Raw genomic sequence first — 19,960 nt, 5'->3', positions numbered from 1 at the left:
GTGCATCCTATGGGGCGAATGCAGGCTTTCGCTGAAGCCTGGAGAGCGAGAGGGGTCGGTGTGCACCGACCCCTCTCGCTCTCCAGGCTTCAGGAGAGGCGCAGCGCCAGCCCCACAAGGTTGGGGGACAGCGGGGAGGCGGAACGCCGCCATCCCGCTGTCTCCCGATGTGGTTTAGAGGCTGACGGCGGGGAGATGCGTGCTTCTCCCCGCCGCCAGCCCTGCAAGCTCCGGGGACAGTGGGGAGGCGCAGCGCGTCTTCCCGCTGTCCCCGGACCTGTTCTGCAGGCGGGCGGCGGGGAGAAGAGCGCTTCTCCCCGCTGCCTGCCCCACAAGCTCTGGGGGCAGCTGGGAGGCGCAGCGCGTCTTCCCGCTGTCCCTGGACCTGGTCTGCAGGCGGGCGGCGGGGAGAAGAGCGCTTCTCCCCGCTGCCTGCCCCGCAAGCTCCGGGGACAGCTGGGAGGCGCAGCGCGTCTTCCCGCTGTCCCCGGACCTGGTTTGCAGGTGGGCGGCGGGGAGAAGAGCGCTTCTCCCCGCTGCCTGCCCCGCAAGCTCTGGGGACAGCTGGGAGGCGCAGCGCGTCTTCCCGCTGTCCCTGGACCTGGTCTGCAGGCGGGCGGCGGGGAGAAGAGCGCTTCTCCCCGCTGCCTGCCCCGCAAGCTCCGGGGACAGCTGGGAGGTGCAGCGTGTCTTCCCGCTGTCCCCGGACCTGGTCTGCAGGCGGGCAGCGGGGAGTAGAAGGCTTCTCCCTGCTGCGTGCCCCGCAAGCTCCAGGGACAGCCGGCCCCACAAGCGCCTGGGGGGGAAATAATTTTTTCCCCCCTTTATTTCCCCCCAAAAAAACTTGGTGCATCCTATGGGCCGGTGCGTCCTATGGGGCGAAAAATACGGTAGTTCTCCAGGGCCCCTATGTTCAATAGTTATTTGACTCAGAAGCCCTGGAAAAGTATGGGAGCCATGGACTCCAGAGCCTAAAGGCACTCTAATGAGAGAAGTAAGAGAGCTCTGCCCCCTCTCCAGCAGTTAAGTGATGAAGGGGTTAGCAAGAAAGCATGACTGGTTTTCCAATGGTGGTTGTATTAAACTAAGATGGCATAAACAGAATCAGGGCTCTCTTCACATTGGTAAGGCTTTTCAAAGTGTTTGTGTTTTAATCTTCCCTAGGTCAAACTGACCCATTACTGAAAACTTTTTAAAAGTTTAACTGCCAATGGAATATCAGTGATAAATGGTATTATATCCCTGCATTGCAGGGGGCTGTCCAAGATGACCCTCAGGGTCCCTTCCAACACTACAGCTCTATGATTCAAATAATGCTGGGCTCCATCTCAACTCAAATTCTCTCCCTCCCACCAATCATATTTCAAATCATTGCTGACAAAAGAGGAAAAAAATCAGTCGTGCCTTAGAAAAGAATAGGGCTTTAATTGTATGACACAATAGCATCTAATCAACAATATCAATCAATATACTAATCTCAGTTTGATACTTATTAATCCCTTGACAATATTTACTGTGACTACCTTTGAGCTATTATTCAATATCTAAAAATGTATGCCCTCTTAGTGTTGTGTTTCTGCACATTCTACTTAACAGAAATATCACCCCAAGTTTCCCCCCTTTTTATAATTTGTCAAAAGTTACTTTCATTCTATAGACTCAATTAAAAAATAAAAATCTTAACAAAAAGCACCTAAAACCCAACCACTCCTGTATGACACAAAAACAATTTATAATACAGGCTGATGGGGCCAAGGAGCAGGCAAATGTGATTGGAAATTACAGCTAAGAAAGGTCAACACCATCAGCTAACATATCTTTCTCTTGAGGCAGAAATGGAGAATTATTGCTCATGTCTTTATTTCAGTGCAATCATTTCCTGTTCTTTTCTCTATTGTTCATTCTGTTCTGCCCCCATCTATTTCTCTGATGCCCAAAGTATTACAACAGTGAAGAATTTATGCTCAGCACAGATGAGAGCTACTTAGTTGAGTTCCTCAATGTTTAATGACAGAAGATTCTATGAGATACAATAATTTGTGATGGGAAATTACCAACCCTTGACCTCAATGTCTGCTTGTCTGTCCTGACTGTTGGGAAACTTGGAAAGTTACAAATCTTTGTTTCAGATTAAAAGAACAGTGTAGTTAATGGCTTATTGGGTTCTGGCAACTGATATGCTCTGGTATTTGCTCTGACTACCAATAATGTACAGTAGGCTGAATTAATGTTTGTGTGCCCCATCTATTTGGTTAAGTGATACATGCCTGATTATACACACATCTATCAAGAGAAATCCATGCCAGTCAAAGAATGTTGGAGAAAGGCCACAACAAAGCAGACTGAGTGGCTGTTTAGGATCCTGTTTAGGATTCCTGACAGAGGCTTCACCCTCAATCCTATTCTCCCTCCACAAACCTTCCAAATAACCTACAGAACCCCCAATTTCCTGTTATAATCCTTTTAACATTGGATCCCAATTGCTGCATGAAATATTTACTAGAATGATCTTCCTAGAACCACCTTTTGGTGTTGTGTACTTGTAAGAGGCCACTTTACTTTTCCTGACACCTCTGTTGTTAGCTTTTATTTCCAGCTTGCCTTTTTTGTACTGCACTTGGTTTCTTCCAAACTTCAGGTTCCTCCCTCTTTGAACGCTACCCCATTATCTGCTCTGTCTCCTTTTTATTTCTTTTAGAATAATGTTAGGTTGCATTTTAATTATAGGCTCTTTTAGAATGCTTAAGTTGTCTTCCAAATGCAACTTTTTTTTTTTAACTGCACCAATGTCATTGCTGATAACTACATGAAAACATGTTTTGAGTCATATTTAATTTATTCAATAATATCCTGAAAATGTGAACACAGTATGCTATATTAGGGATAGGCAATTTTATTGAGTTGTACACTGAAATATCTGTCTGTCTCTCTATCTATCTGTCTCTCTATCTCTTTCTCGTTTTTGGCAATTTAACCGGTATCTTTCTCCCCCTTTTTATTCCTTTCTTCTAATTCCCAACATAACATGGGGGGGGGGGGGAGAGAGAGAGAGAGAGAGAGAGAGACGGAGGGAGAGAAATGCCCTCATGTAAGGAGGGGACGGAGAAGGAGTGAAAAACATCCGCACCAGTCTGTCACCTGAGGAGGATCAGCAGAAACTTGACAACCTGTCACCAAGCTCTATAGCCAGGACAGTTTGGAAAGAGTGGAGAAAACAGTACCATGTATTCTACAATCCTACTGGGAATTTAACTCTCACGCCAGAGAAGAGAGTACCTACTGCTTCTAGTTAGAAGCCAAAGAAAATATTAGACACCCTGCCCATGCGAATGGCCATCCCAACAATCTGACTTACAGACCCAGAGGATTTTTCTTACAGCTATTCACATACAGAACATAAAATCAGAACAGTGAAAGCCAAAGGGGGTGGGGGTGGGGAGACTGCAGTAATTTCTAGTCTTTCAGCTGAAAGGGAAAACTGGTGTCGGTTCAGTAGGTGTTTCTACACTGCAATGCTGCTCACAGCCACTAGAGTGTAGTATGCTTGCTGTTGGCCAGAACACTTTTGTTTGTTTGTTTTTTTCGGGGGTTTTTGCTACTGGTGTGGATGTGTCACCTTTTTATATAAAAGCAACTGTGGGGTTTGTTTACAACTGAAATGTATGTAAAATGGTGGGAATGATGGGTGTCATGTTTATTTAACATTTTATTGCAAGTTGTACTTTGGTTGCATTATTCATTCAGAAAGATGCTTAATATTTAAAAAACAAAACATATATTTAATTTAGCAGCAAAGGCAGAGTTATCATTAACATGTTGTCTTATCAAACTAATGCTCAGAAATAGCCTCCATGTGATCAGGTGAAGACTCTGGGCCTGCAACTTACAGCACATTTTCCACCACTGGGTCATGCCATTTTTTAAAAAATATATCTATCCATTGGATATAGCTAGTTTGCTTCACCAAGAACTCTGTTCTTTGTACCTTTGTATCAATCAGTAAATTAAGGTAATAACTCTGTGTTGAATTCAACTAACATTTACTTAGAGTAGACTAATTAAAATGAATGGACCTAAAGTAGTCAAAGTCATTAATTTCAATGGATGTACTTCAAGTAAAAGTTAGTTGACTACCACACTCTGAATTAACAAGCATAGTGATTTAAAATGTACATACTTGATCATTTCAAAAAGCTTTGGATCTGAGACTTTGATATTCCGTGCTATGTTCCAAGAAAGATGAACCATAGGTACTATTGACTTCACACTCTGCAATTTATTCCACTCGTACCGTTCTACAGCCAATTTATATTGACAGGCTGCAATAAAACAAAGAGAGAAAAGTAAGGGTACCGATTAGATATGAAAATACCACTGTAGTTATTCTCAATTAAGAAAAAATATATATACAGTCACATTCAAAACCTCTGAGCAGTTTCCAAAATAAATGATTTTGGTAGACTTTTTCTTTGTGTATGTCACACCGAAATAGAAAATGGGGAGAAATATGATAATGGCAGTTCTTTCTTTAGCAACACATAAAAGAACCAAACTGAAATTTCCTTGTCTCTTAAGTGTAGCCTTCTGTAAAGAAATCATATTCCTGCAGAACAAAAAATGTTTTTAATTGCCTCAGATATTGACAATTTGTGGCTTCATTCAGATATCACATTCTCCACACTATGATTTGGGGCATTAGAAAAAGCCGTACATCTATCCTCCTCCTCTGGTATCCAGAACAGCAAACCTCACCAACCTCGGCTTTAAATCACCTTTCAGCATTGGTCTGCAAGAAGCGCTTTTGCCAATTCGGACATCACAGCAAGCCATGGTCTGAGGAATCAGGATGGATGATGGGTGGCAATGTGCAAAGGGAGAAGGCATGTGTGCACACAGCATATTCACAAAGAGGGAATATGACATCTGACTTTGCTACTTCATACAATCCTACCAGGTCTTAATAAGCCGAAAAATGAATGAGTCCTTTCTTCACACATGCAGCCTGTTTGTTCCTCCCTTTGTACAGGGTGTGATTAAACCTGGAAGCCTCTAATCAACGATAGTTTCCTGTTTCGTCTGGGGAATTATGGTTACCAGTTTTGGAAAAAGACAGGATATCAAGCCAACTTCAAACCATGGAGGAATTCCCTAGCTTGTTCCAAAGCTGGTAAGCAGCTTCCTGGTTCAGACAAAATGAGACACTATAGTTAACTGACAACTTCCTGGACTGTTCCTGCCATGAAGGGGGAGCAAAGGGGCTACACAGGCAGAAAGCTTATTCTTACTAGTCCTATTAAATTGAAATATTATCTAAATGCGGACGGATCATCTCATGTTATTCCATCCAGACTCCTACATATATATTTGACAATAAATAAATTAATCCAAATTTGTTCTGTTACAAACAGGTACTTTTGATGTAAAATTACGCTGGAGAGCTGATCTATTATATATATAATCCAGAGGAAATAAAAGTCTATTTCCTCTGGATTTTTTTCAGAATGATTGTTAGGATCTGGAATTGTCATATGCATTATTCTAGTTCATGCCCTCTGCAAAATCACACAGTCTAAGGGCTTCTTATTTTGAAAAATGTGGGTGGTCTGTTGAAAGCTGTGTCAGTGCTTTTATGAAGTATTTGTGTAACTGTAAAGACACATCATCATACCTGTAAGAGGGCCAACATTCCAGGCAATATTGTTACACCAGCCAATAGCTTGAACCCAATGTACAGTCCCAGCATTTATCCACACCAAATCTCCAGGTCTCTGAATAAATCTATATACTGGGACATTGGCTTCATACAAATCTTCCAAATTAGGCCACCAAGAGCCCAAAAGAAAATTCATATTGTTTCTGAAACAGGAAAAGATGAATGTAAATATTTATCAACCGAAATATTCTATATACATCAAAAAAATGCTGTACACAATAAAAGGACAAAAGATTATTATAAATAATCTTAAGAGGTAAGTTTGCTCAAACAGGAAACTTTCACTTTAGTGAACACCTCCAAGCCAAAGTGAACTGCTACATCCTAATGTTTGCAGAACTTACTAACTAAATTAGGGGGTTTATTGCACTAAGTACTATTTTTTTTTTAAGCACATTGCTGCTTCCAGGGAATACAGCTTCAGTAATACCCACTTTAGTTGTGACAGAATTTCTGCTACAATCACTGAGCTTATTCACAACTGCTAGTTTTAGGGATGTCCAAGGGATAGGAGTTTTGTGTCTTTTTCTTTGAACAGCAGACCCTCTTACCAAATCACATATAACTCTTTCTATCTAAAAGTTTGCCATGAAGATTGAAAAACCCCTCTTGAAGAAACACAAGCCCAAAAGCTCTCAGGTAGCCCAGGGATGGGAAACTTGTCATCCAGATGTTGTTAGATGACAACTCCCATCGTCCCCGACTATTGGTCCTGCTGGCTGGGGATGATGGGTTGGAACTTGCAGCAGTTCTTTAGATTCTAGCTGCAACAATGCGTATCTACATTTCCACATCAATATTGCTGTTACACCATAACATACAGAAGGTGGCAGAAGAGAGAGATGAAAAAGTAATATATTAGGACAAGAGTTGCTAACGTGTTTGGGCCAGTGTGCATATTTAGAATTTTTAAAAAGTGCTGTGGGTGCCAGTCACAAAGTGGCTGAAAGGTGTGGGGCGTGGTATAAAGCAAAATGGTCTCCATGAGAACATGCTATAATGGCTACCACATCCAAAAGGGAAAAAAAAGAGTCAGGACCACACAAAAGTCCAGGTTTGCCCCCTTCCTGCAAAAAAACCATCAATGAGGGGAAACCATTGCATGCTTGTTCACAGAGAGAAGCATTTTGTACCTCCGCTTCTGTTTAGAATGGAAGGAAGGGTGGGCAGTCAATGAAATGTGTGCATGTTTAAGGGGGCATGTGCAGCGCAGAAGAAGCTGAGCCACTGCAAACAGTCTTTTGTGTGTTGTGGATTTTTGAGAGGATATTTGCCGAGCCTTTTTGCAGGCACCATAGGAAATACTGGCGGGCACACTGGTGTCCACAGACACCACAATGACAACCCCTGTACTAGGACAAACCAAAGTAATATATCCTCCCAAATAAGCATCACAAATAGCACTGTTTAGAGACAGAGTGGATTGTGAAATAATTGGAAGCACAGCATATGGTGATGGAAAATACTGAACGTACTTTTCACAGAAGTCATTCATGACGCCCCAATAATTTTCTGGAACAACAAACCATTCACAGTCACCTGGACCTATATTTATATTGACTGAGCAAAAGTTGTTATTTTCTTGATGACCTGAAATTAATCAGAAAAAAACAAAACAATAATAGTGATGATTGATGTTTGCAGGGCACTATAAAAATATGGAGCATAACATGCAAACAAAAATGATAAGAGTCCTGTGGTACCTTAAAGATTAACAAATTCATTGCAGCATATGATTTCATAAGCAATATATTATTTCATGTACCAGAATATGATTTTATCTCTTCATAAGGTGTTGTAACATTTTTTGGTTGCTGTTCTGCAACAGACTAGGACTGGTACTATTCCATCAGTTTAACTTACTATATTTACAAATTAATACCCCACATTTCATATCTGATATTGAAGACATCTAACATACATCAATTATAAATTAAAATATCTAATTGAAGACAGTTGCAGTCAAAAACCTAATCAGAAGCTAGATAGATGTTTCTCATGCAGGAAAACCAGAAGTTGAGCTGCCACAATGCACTTAAGCATCCAGGTGAAAAATGGGATGTTCAAAACTGCCTGAAATCAGGGCTGTCAGATTCTAGTACTTTTAAAACTTTAATTATTTCAGCAAGTTATAGGTTATATAATAATGGATACGAATCATAGAATTTAGAGTTGGAAGGAGGATATTTCAAAAAAACATTGTAGGAACTTTGATGCATAGTTAACTTCTGATGAAAGCTGCAGTAATATGCATCCATTACCAATTCATTTTACAAATGTAAGGAGGATTGAGACAATTACATACTCCTTGCTATTTATCAGATAACGTTCTGAGACACACGTGTTCCAAGCAAGCTTTGGGATTTAAAGTGCAGCTCTGAATTTATATTTTATTTACTTTAGAAAATTTATATACCACTTGATTGTAATAAAACCTCTAAGCGGTTTATACAAGTATTAAAATGATCAACAAAAAAGTTAAAGACACATCAAAACATTTTAAAGTACACTAAGAAGAGATTAAAATATGTCTACACTGACATGCCTGGATAGGCTTGCCTAAAGAAAAATGTTTTAAGAAGGCCCCGAAAGGACTACAGAGAAGCTGCCTGCCTAGTGTCAATAGGCAGAGAGTTCCTAGGTGCTGCCACACTAAAAGACCAATTTCTTACAAGTGCAGAACGATTATTATGTGGCCAGTTCTGCAGAACAAACCAGTCAAGTGGGTACATATGGGGTAAGGTGATCCTGCAAGTAAGTGGGTCCCAAGCTCTTAAGCGCTTTATATACCAATAGTAACAACTTGAACTTGGCCCAGTAACAAATCAGCAACCAGTGCACATCTCAGAGCAGAGGTGTTTTATGCTGGCAGGGTCTTAATCCTGTCAGCAACTATGCTGCAGCATTCTGTACTAATTGTAGTTTCCAGGTTAAGCCCTGCACAGAGTACACATTCCTGGCCCCTGCGCGTATTGGCACAGTACGCATAAGTGCCCCCGACACAGCTTTTTCTAGGTTCAAAAGGACCTGCACATTGGTGATGGCACACTGAATGCTCCTAAAATGGTCACTGCCTGTACTAATGGCACCTTGCCACAAAAATCCTATTAACTGCTCCCAGTGGCTTCATATAGATATTAAACTGCATTGGGGTTAAAATAGTGCCCTGCAGCACCTCAAAGCATAACTATGACAGAGGTCCTCTGACAGAGGACTGAAAAGCCCTCTCTCAATGCTACTGTCTGGACTTGCTCCTGTAACTGGGAAAGGAACCACTGTAACACAGGGCACCCAATTCCCATTCCATGGAGTTGGTCCCAGAGGATCACTAGTATTGACAGCCACAGAGAGATCAGGAAGCAACTACAAGTTCTGCTTGCCCTCCTCTCTGTAAAGGTAATTCATCAGGGTGACCAAGAGTGACTTTGATGTAGTTTAGTGTACAAGTATTATTATTATTCTTTATATAGTATCATACATGCATGTGACGCTTTATAAAGAATGAAGTGGTAGATCCCTGTCTCAGGGGGCTTAACATCCATAAAACTAAGGAAGTGAGGGGAATGGCGCCTTGGGTAAATAGGGAAAGAATGTGCCATTATTCTCAGCTGCAGTTGGATATGGGGACTAATGAGTTGTGTCAAAAGCATCATTTAAAAGGTGGGGTTTGAGGAGGAATTTGAAGAAAGCAATAGAAGTGGCATCACAGACATTCTATTGGAGGCAATTTCATGCATAACAGGCAACATGGAAGGAACAGCAGCCATTCTGAGGGGAACAGGTGGTCTTTGAATGGCTGAGGGTGATGGTGCAGAACAAGTGAAGGGATATGTTGGGATGCAAGGGCAGATATAAAGTGACTCAAGGCCATGGAGGCATTAGAACAGGGAGTGCCAACCTTCTTAGACCAGCAGGCACATTTTGATAGAGTGCTATTGATGCCAGTCACAAAATGGCTGTCAAGAGGCAGGGGAACATAACACGTCATGGCATAGTGCAATGTTTGAGAGAGTGCAGTCACTGCTTCCCCCCACCCCACAACAATCTTAAGTTTACCACAGGAAGTTGACTATGTCCTCCTGGTCCTGACTGTGAAGCAAAAGCTATTAAAGGCAAAAGAACCTTATTTACCCCAGTTCCAACACTAAACCACAGCCTAGGTTGCCATGCAATTAAGCAGTATATAAACTGTTGATGAAGAAATAAAGCATAACTATCGGCACCCACTTACCTGAGAGTAAGCCCCATGAAACACAGAGACTTACTTCTAAGGTAGACATGTATACCACTGTACAGTAAGTTAACTTTGCAGTGAATTCTTAATGCGCACCTAGATATCACTTCCTGCACAGCAGGAGACATGCCTAAGCCTCTTTGCAAAGTTCTCACATTCTGCATTTGCCATTAGGGGAGTGGATTATTTAACATCCACCTGAATTTATTGTGTGGTAGTATTTGCAGGAAAAAAATTATTGGATGGACCTGATCTCAGATGAACCTACCACAGGAAAGATGCTTCCTTGTTTCTAGAAGGTTCCACAGACTATTAGAAAATTAAATGCACGTGGGAAAATTGCACTAAATGGAAAGAGAAAGCCAGCAGTCAGGCTAACTCATTTTCACAGAAATTGCTTCTAAGGGCATCCAGACATTTTACTTCCTAACATCTTTCTAAAAGGACTAGAGACTTGCTTAAGGGAAGGGAAGGGAAGGGAAGGGAAGGGAAGGGAAGGGAAGGGAAGGGAAGGGAAGGGAAGGGAAGGGAAGGGAAGGGAAGGGAAAGCTCAGAGTCTGGGGCTTCTCCTGTGGGTGCAAATGAAGGTGCTGCGTTAGTGATCCCCACATTAAAACTAAGGAAGAAAAACTAGTGAAATATCCTGTAGCAGACAGGAAGTCATCATTAAGGAGCTGCATCATGTGGCCAGAGCAGCAAGAGCAAGAAGAATGGATTTTTATCCATTTATTACTATTGATTTCATTTACATTCCACCTCCCCCCGCCCCCAGGAATCCAAGGCAGCTTTTTAATTGTTGGGTTTTATTAGTGATCTTATGCTACATTTGTTGGAAACTAAAATCAATTGCAATATTATATGGTCATCATTGCAGTCAAAGAGCCACTAAGAAAGTAGCTGCAAGCACTACTAAGAAAATCTTCAGAATCAATAGGATGTATAAATGTATAATTCAGAATTATTAATGAAAAGTAAAGTTGCAAAAAGAAGACAGAACAATTCAGAAATGGTAAAAATGAAGAGGTTTTTTGTGTCAGTATATAGCACTCCACATTACTCACCTGGTGTTCTGCTGCCTGGCACCTTCATATACAACTGGACTGTATTCATTCCCAGGATTGTATGACCAACATGACTGAGGAGATTTCCTGCTGATACCACCCGCACAAAAGCAGGAAGCTTTGTAAGTTCATGAAGCTGTAGCTTCCACCTGTTGTAAAACAGCAAATTAATCCATGTGGTATTTGGAGATGCAAAAACCAATTACATTACTTACACATTTACCCTAAAAAGCACTTCATATTTGTACACAAGTAAAATCTATTGACCCTTTTGGGAAGCTGTATCAGATAGCTAATTTATACTGTCTTAAGCCTTTTTCATGAACAAAAACCCAATGCCCAGCCACAATAGACTGCGTAGGATCGCAGAATGATTATGGTGGTTTGCTGGTTATGAGAACTAACAAATCCAACTGCTTTCTTTCACTGAGAGCCTCATGCTCTGCTTCCATCTACATTCATTTGGTACTCCTGTGGGTAGCCCATGTACTGGATGGCTCCCAGGAAAACTTGCACCAGACCTTACAAAAGGTTTGGTTGTAAGTTGCTTTGGCTTGCCTTGGGAAAGATAAAGTGACTATCAAATCAAATCATGTCGAATCCAATCAATCTCTAGGACCATAGCCTTCATAGCTGATGCCACCCTGGACACCACTCAATTCTCCACAAGAGCCATGGCTCCAACACTGAGATGCTGACACACAAGCATGCACAAGGTCTTTCACCTGGACCTTTCATGAGCAGAAAGCTGTTTGGAGATTACACCTTAACGAATGTTGGTAGACCCCAAGGAAGAAAAGAATACAGTGTCCACCACATACATGGGAGATGAAAAGTGATAATTTCACAGAACAACCTTCCCATATCAGGCACCTTCACACTCCTTTTGTATATCCATAACCTCAGGACGAAGCACAGCAATCTAGAGTTTTGGAACTAAATCTCACCATGTCTCTCCCCTCTTTACATTAGGCTCAGGTGAGCATGTGAGATCAGTGTTCAGAATCAGTAATGGATAGTCTAGTAAACTGAAGCCGAATTCTGCTAAAACAGAAATTATTTTAGAGTATGGCTCATATGCCCATGAAGGTGCTGTTCAACCTGTTCTGGATAGTCCTGCACTTCTGAAAAGGACCAGATATGTAGTCTGTGGATGCTTGTCACTGAAGGTCCAGTGGTATTAGAGTCATAGGGTGCCTTTCACTGGATGAGGCTAGTGTGTTAACTGTGTCCCTCTCCTGGGCAGAGATAACCTCACTAAGGTTATCCATGTTCCGGTAATCTCTCATGTAGATCACCACAATGCATTTTATGTGGGGCTACTTCTGAAGCCTGCTCAGAAACTGTAGATGATTAAAAATACAGCTGAACATACGAACTGAAAAGGAAGCAGGAAGGGTTCAGTCTCCTTTGCTCTGGATCACATACCCTCAACATCTTCCCATATCTGTGTCCATCTAGCTTGGTGTACCATATTCATAACACTACCTAAAATAATCAGAACTTGCTAGATTCAGGATGCTATCAAATCCAGCACTGTTCTATTAATTATCTTACCTAATTTATAAAATAAAGGTACAGCAGTCAACACTCCATATTATTGATCCAGGGGATGCAGCTCAGTAAAATTTAAGTAAATAATACAATCCAGGAAAAAATATTCAAAGTTTGGTATCCTGAGAAGATTTGGTCCCCTGTGGTGACTATGTACGTGTAGCTTTACTTACTTTTTGTCATCTGAAAGATCAATGTTGGTCCCAAATTTGATAGTTTTAAAAGGTCCTTTTTTCCTCCTCCCAGAGCTATAAAATAGATTAATTATAGTTATAAATTTTAACTTTTTTTTTTAAAAAAACAGCATCTTAAAATGTGACTTTCCTAGCCTGTGTGTATTTTAAACCTAAGTGATCACCATGAGCTAGGAATGCATTTTTGTGTGAAAGGCTATGAAACAATGTAACTATTTAATTTGAAGTCAATCTGTAAAAATTTGGTAATTCAATTAAAAAAAAAATTCAAAAGAGAAACCATTTTGTTACTGAAATCAGATTACTGGACTGAGCATGTGCTATTAGTTACCCTGTTCCTTAATTCTAAGGGTTTGTCTACCATACCCTGCCACTAGTTTGCACTTCACTGATTGGTGAATCTTGGGGTTCTAGTAAAAAAACAACACAGATTCTACAAGGCTACAAGTTTGTTCATGCCTGTGCTGGGGGCAATGTAAAATAGAAAATATATTCATGAGTTATGCATATATATGATTAGAAATGGAAACATTAAGAATACAAAACACACAATACATATGTATCCAGACATAAAAAAAATCAATGTAGTTCTGGAAATGTATGTGGCTGAGAAAACCCTCTTCACCAGGTTAAGGTCTGAGGCGACTACATTTCTTTCCATTGAAGATGGAGAGCTGATGTATTAATACACTTACTCTATCGCTTCTCCTTACACTGTGACCTAATTCATACATGCTTCCAGTTACTTCTATGTGGTGTAATCCCATTATGCAGGATGCATGCATGTGAATACCAGTGGAGCTGATCACATTGGTCTTGACCACATTCTCTCACCTCGTTAAATATGTGGAAAAACCACATGAAATCAACCCCACTCATTCTGGAGTATAGAGTGCTTTAAGAAGCAGCTCCTATGCTGTTGGGAGCACATGTGAAGGGGACCTACTGAATTCTATCCACTCACTTATCAGAAGATGTTGATTCACTATCTGAATGGTCCTTATGGTGAATTTTTTTCTCATTTTCCTCCTGCAAAAGTCAAACATGACATTTTTAAAAATCAAATTCTACAAATATTTGGTAAACTTAAACAGTACAGTATGGAACAGCTATTGATACCTCTATGAAAAGTGATTTTACTGGGAGATGCCTAAAGTCATTGCCTCCTCTTTTGACCACGAGAAAAGCCACTCAGCTCATGAAAGGCTTAGTTTACAGGATAATTTTAATCATCTCAATGAACAACCATAAAAATATCATCCCCTGAGCAGCACCCACATTTTCATCATCATCATCATCCTATCTGACTGGCTTGCCCCAACCACTCTGGGCAACATCCATCAAAATATAAAAACACAATAAATAAAAACACAACGGCATCAGTATATCTATAATTCCAACATTAAAAAAACTTGAGAGAGAGAGAGAATACTAAATGTAGGGCACACTCTTCTACAGTTGATTCTAATTTGCACTATTCTTTCTTGCTTCTAATTCCAGAATTCTGTTAGTTAATGGGAGAGTAAACCCAAAGCTGGCTGAAGGACTTGTGGAAGCAGCATTACGTGCCACTGCATCAATAATATGACCTGCCAGCGGGCTGGCACGCAGGCTGTTGGATGCCCTCTGGTATACCCACAGAAAGCTCTGCAGTTGTACATGTGCCACCAGCCACGTTCTGGAAGTGATTTGCAGGAGAGAAAGGGAGAGAATTTCAGGGGCATATCGAGAAGAATGTGGAGCCAAAAGATCCTAAGACTTCATTCCCCCAACAGGTCCCTTAAAAGGGCCCAGGTCTACTCTTGCCCTGGGCTAGTGTAACCCTTTTTTCTCCCAAGTGTGTCAATTGGAGTGGGAAAAGGGAGAAAAGAGAAGAAGGTCTCTGCCTCAGCCACAGTTAGCCAGTGGGGAATTGGATGTGGTGGTTGCTCCACTACAGAATCTCCACGTTTTACTATCTAACATATAAAAAACCAGAAAGCCTTTGAGACATTCCTTTTCATCTAACAGTATTACCTGTCCAAAAACTATTCGAACATGTGTTTCATTTCCCTACGTTTTCCACTTGGAAAAGTAGGGCCCCACTCATGAACCACTCACAGTTCTATTGCGCTCAATGCTTTGACACATTCTCTGATCTTTCTAGCTTACCTTTTTGCCCTCAGAATCAAAGAGGCTTAATGCTTCTGGAAGCCCCCACCCTCCAACAGCGTTGGACTTATCTGGGAGAATACAATGCTGGCTCCCTTCTCCAACCAGCAGCCGAAAATCTTCAGTGGATATCCCATTTCCCCCATCACCATTGGCAATCTAGAAAAATCCCATTTGTGTCCCTGATCAGCCCAACAAAGTACTATCAGAATCTCAGAATGTACCCACCCACCAAACCAGTCCAGCTTCCATTTCTTTTGTCACCATTTTTTTGCCTTGCTCACAGCCCCTGTTGGTTCTTTCACATTCTTCCACCATATGTAACCCCAGGCTACATTCTCTTAGTAAGTATTTTAGATTTAATATTACAATGTCTATCTTTTGTTCCTTTGTTTCTCATTTCCTACTGCAAGCAATAATCTAAACCCCCCTTCCAAATAATTTCGCACAAATAATTTCAAATTGTATCTATTTATCAAGCAGAGGTTGTTTTTCACTGTTTCTCTTATACGTGCATCAGCCCGCTGATATTACTGGGTTTGTATACCTCTTAAGCTCTCTCAAGGCAGCCCATGTTCCAAGACTGTGCTAGATATTAGTAGTTAGAAACACAGGCACACACCCCGGTATAGTTTTCATAAAGCATGAAACAACTTGGTAAACAGACTTTTCTTCCTCAATATGGTAAATGTTGTGGCAACTGCATAAAAACGAACAGAATGCAACTGCTAACTTATAGCAGATTGCAGGTTGTTCTGTACCAAATATAAAAACAGTGCAAGCAAGCATGATTTCTCCACATTTAAGAATAACATTTTCAATATATAAAAATACTGGGGGAGGTGTTGTTTTTGTTTGTTCATACTATATGCATTTTTGTGGTTTTATATTGTAAACCACCTTGTAAACTTTGGATGAAGGGTGATATAGAAATTTAACAGACAAACAAACAAACAAACAAACAAACAAATGTTTGGTTGTTTTATAAAGGTAAGGAATGTTTATTTTATAAAATGTTAATAATAACTTTTTATCATGCTTAGAATAGTTATATATATTTGTTTTATAACCTCAAAGGAGGACCTAACTGCAAACAACAAGGTATTTTAGCCACCTTGGTTATCCTGCTGTAAATGACTGTACATATTCTACTGTATCTCAAAAACCTATGCTTTTGGAGTAAAGTTAAGTGTGCCTATATGATACAGATCAGGAACAGATCTTAACTGACAAATAAATTATAATGCCCTACTTACCCTTAATGATTCCTGGAATGAAGAGGCCTGGTACTGTGCATATTTAGCAATGGTAGTTTGAGATTTACTGCTTTCACAACGCCATATTTTCTTTGTTCCAGTGGGGTCCCAGTTTTCATCCGATGGTTGTAATAGCTGTGTCCTTACTTCTACTAAGTGTTCATTATTAGCTTCTACCAATGTTTTGGTAGAGAAGAGTCCTAGATCTAGGGAACAAGCATGTACTTAAACTGAGAGCACTGCTGCTGCATGAACAGCAGAGATAAATGAGTAAGCAAGCTAAAGCTTTAGACGGTACTAGCTATGAGCACATTAATACATAATCAGTTCAATAAATATTTCTCAGCTAAATCAAAACCTGCTTAATAGTTTCAGGTTTTCATAAAACTTTCTTCAGCCAAATCTCCTTTAAAAGGATGGTAGATTTCACAAAGCAAAAAGCTACCAAAACCTGTGACAGATGTCCAGGACCCTACCCAGCAGAATCAGCAGAAGAGTCCCTCGGTGCAGCAGAACTGGCTCACCATATTTTGAAATAAGTGACATAATACACATTACCATCTAAAGGCCAGGGGAGCAGAGCACTGTAAGTCCAGAGTCTAAAATTGTGTACTGCAGTATTGGTTAGAGATCAATAAAAATTACTGAGCAGTTTGAATTTGCAGGGTTAGATAGGCAGTTGAGTTCGTAGAACATACCTTACCAGTTCCAGTTCAGTACATTTTTACTGTTTTATGCATTGGCAACTAAAAGACATGTTACCATAAACTATATGAAAACAAAAATACACAGACCAAGTGAGCTGTAAGTACTTTAGGAGCACCTCCACTTCTAAATATTTGTATTAAAGAAAAATATCTAAATATAGGGCCATGCACAATTAAATCATACATAAGTAGACCCTTAAAAATCAATGGACAAGTCAACCGATTTCCATGGCCATACTCTGCATTTGACTTAGTTCAATACAGCCCAAACAAAGTAAATCTTTCTAACTCAAACTTACCTAATTTAAGAGCTCCAGCAAGGCCACGTATTACAGTAACAGGATTGTTTGGATTTGTACAAAACTGATGTAAAGGTGGGAAGAAAGCATCACGCTTGTTTTCCAACTACAAAAGTAAAGAGAAAGTTCAGTATTAATGCAAGGAAATAGAATGCAGAGTAGTATCAGTCCCTTGTCATAATGCTTAGTAACAACTACATGCATCATGGCATGGTATTGCTACTCATTAGAAGTTATTTATAGGTTGCTAAGGATACTTCAAGAAGTATACTTAGATCAGTGCTTTTTTTCTAAAAGAATGTTTAGGGGTACTCTCATTTTGACTCAAGAAAATCAGGAAAAATAAATACAGTAAATGGACAAAAGTACAAAGACTCACAAAATGTTTAGGGATATGCGTACCCCCAGAAAAAAAGCACTGGCTAAGATGATATGCAGAAAGCAGTAGCAGTTCATCATGCAACTGTTCTGCAATGATTCAAGATGTGTGCTCTCTAGTGTGTGGTTGTTTTTTCCTAGATGCTATAGAAAAAGTACTTATTGCAGTATTTAGAAAGTTACAAGGGTATGTATGTTATAGGAATATGTTGGCAACTGAAATATTTGTCAGAGACAGAAACAAAGAAATACATAATCTGAATTCCAGAATGTAAAATGTTAAGCATACAATGACTGCATTTGAACATCCTGCTATACTATGGTTCTCTGAGACCAAAATGAGTCCAGCTTCATGAGACCTATTAGGCTCACATAATATTTTGCTTCTATTTTTGGTTTGTAATGACAAACTGTAGTTAGTTAACTGTAGTTAATGTCAAGTGTAAAGCAAGGGTGGAGAACCTGTTCCCTCCAAACGTTGTTGGACAAGTTCCATCATCCCTAAATACAAACAGTGCTTGCTGGATCAGCCAGTTGGAGTCTAAAACCATCTGGAGGACCACAGGTTCCACAACCCTAGTTTAAAGCAAGCCCACTTTGAACCATGGTTTTTGAAACTGAATGGTTTGAACTAACCATTGTAAATGTAAACCAAAGTTCTGGGTCTGGCTGTGTGGAAAGAGAGGTAGATCTGGGAATGCGCAGATGTGGGAGGAAGCTAGGCTTGTTCACAGCCTGCTAAACCATAGTTAATATCACATACAAACATAGACACTGAAAGATTTATTCCATGTTATAAACCTGCATTTCCAGGTGGTTTCCAAAATAGGTATTAAAATAGCGGCCAGACCATGAGCCTGATGAGCTCTTTTTGTTCAGCAGAATTCCTATCCCTTTACAGTATTTGCATTTAATAAGTCATTTTGCTTTATAAACCACTTTGAAAAGCTGTTTAAAATGCAGCACTGGGAGGTGGGTACAAGACAATATGCTTTGTGAAAAATGTTTTGATGCGTACTAGGCCCTTTATAAATCTAAAGGGTTTTATGGATTATAACAAGAGTATTTCTAGTAAAACATGATCAGCATATAGTCTTTTATTTTAAAAGGCAACAAAATGTTCTTACACCTGTCTAGACGATACTTACATAAATACTAGGTGTAGGTGGATTAAGCTTGTCCTTTGGCAGGGGAGGATATGGAGGTGGTGGTGGTCTTGGAGGAGGACATTTATCCAATAAAATGCTACTGTTAGATAAGCCATTTTTACCCAGATTCCTAAGAAGAAACAAAAACAGTTATACAAACACCTGATGAATGCAGAAAAATATCAACCTTTAATTACTATACATACAATTTAAGTTCAAAAGTGAACTGATTATCAAGTGTGAAAAACACACACACTCTCTATACATATATATGAGCTTTTTATATTTGAGTTTAAGATCAATTTCAATAGCAGTTATCTGAAAAATAGATTATTAACTTGAAACATTAAGTAGATTATTGTCTCCATTTTAAAGGAGCATTTGTTCACATGGGGCTGTAGCCAATGTTAGTTCTACTCAGAGTTGATGAACCCAAGTTAAGTCATGTCCATGAATTTCTTTGGTTTTTACTCTGAATAGAACTAATGTTGGATGCAACTCTTGGAAAGTTGGAAGACATCTAATTAGGTGCAGAGAGCATCAACATAAATATATTCAAAGGTATCAGTGCACTCAGAGGAGTAGGAAACAGAGCAAAGGTAGATGCGCGCATCTAGTTGCTAAAAGCAAAGAGCTAACTGGGAACTTCATTCACCTCCCCATTTCATAGCCCAGAAGGGAGGGATAGAGAAGAACAGCAGGAAAGAAGGTAGATAGCAAAGAAAACAGCTATGTGACCAGTAAATCCTTCTGACAGAATACAGGAAAGCACATGCACATGAGTACATGGGCACACATACACATTCAAAAGGGTCTGCATTCATACAAATATCAGAGTTATGCCATGGCTGGGGGTGGCAGAAAATTTGAAGTCCAAACCCAAATCTTCTCTTTAAAAACAACACACAGCAAAACTGGTACAGCTTACGAAAGATGCGGATTGTGCATTTTTGGGTTGCGGACCGCGCCAAATGTGGAAGTACCGGAACGGGTTACTTCTGGGTTTCGGCACTCGCGCATGTGCAGAATCACAAAATGTCATGCACATGCGCAGAAGCGCTGAATCACGTCATGCGCGTGCACAGACATAGTGCTTCAGGCTGCAGAATGCAAACGTGCCTCTTGCACAGATCACGTTCGCAACCAGAGGTATGACTGCATTACAATAAATCTATTAAAACTTTAAAAAAGGAGTAATTGTAGCCACTAACTATGGTCTGATCCACCATAGTAAATCTAAACTGTGGTTTAAAGGTGCTGTGGTT

At 40.2% G+C, this 19,960-nt stretch overlaps 1 protein-coding gene across 4 annotated transcripts in view; it reads right to left on the bottom strand.

The window, feature by feature from the left end:
* Window positions 1-19,960, bottom strand: part of KDM6A (lysine demethylase 6A) — a 101,743-nt gene that overhangs the window by 5,808 nt on the left and 75,975 nt on the right. For 2 of the 4 annotated variants that reach the window (XM_083612504.1, XM_083612503.1), the window contains 9 exons: window positions 18,696-18,825; window positions 17,170-17,275; window positions 16,164-16,369; window positions 13,721-13,785; window positions 12,736-12,810; window positions 11,009-11,157; window positions 7,189-7,303; window positions 5,669-5,856; window positions 4,178-4,319 (listed from right to left, as the gene is read on the bottom strand). In XM_083612504.1, coding sequence (XP_083468630.1) covers window positions 4,178-4,319; window positions 5,669-5,856; window positions 7,189-7,303; window positions 11,009-11,157; window positions 12,736-12,810; window positions 13,721-13,785; window positions 16,164-16,369; window positions 17,170-17,275; window positions 18,696-18,825 — 1,176 coding nt within the window. Of the gene's footprint in view, window positions 1-4,177; window positions 4,320-5,668; window positions 5,857-7,188; window positions 7,304-11,008; window positions 11,158-12,735; window positions 12,811-13,720; window positions 15,067-16,163; window positions 16,370-17,169; window positions 17,276-18,695; window positions 18,826-19,960 lie in introns of those variants that run through there. The other 2 variants (XM_083612506.1, XM_083612505.1) reach the window with 2 other exon arrangements.

This window comes from Podarcis filfolensis (genome assembly GCF_964270895.1).
Source record: "Podarcis filfolensis genome assembly, chromosome: 4".
In the NCBI taxonomy this organism is placed as follows: domain Eukaryota; kingdom Metazoa; phylum Chordata; class Lepidosauria; order Squamata; family Lacertidae; genus Podarcis; species Podarcis filfolensis.
This window is presented reverse-complemented; position numbering and strand designations above follow the sequence as displayed.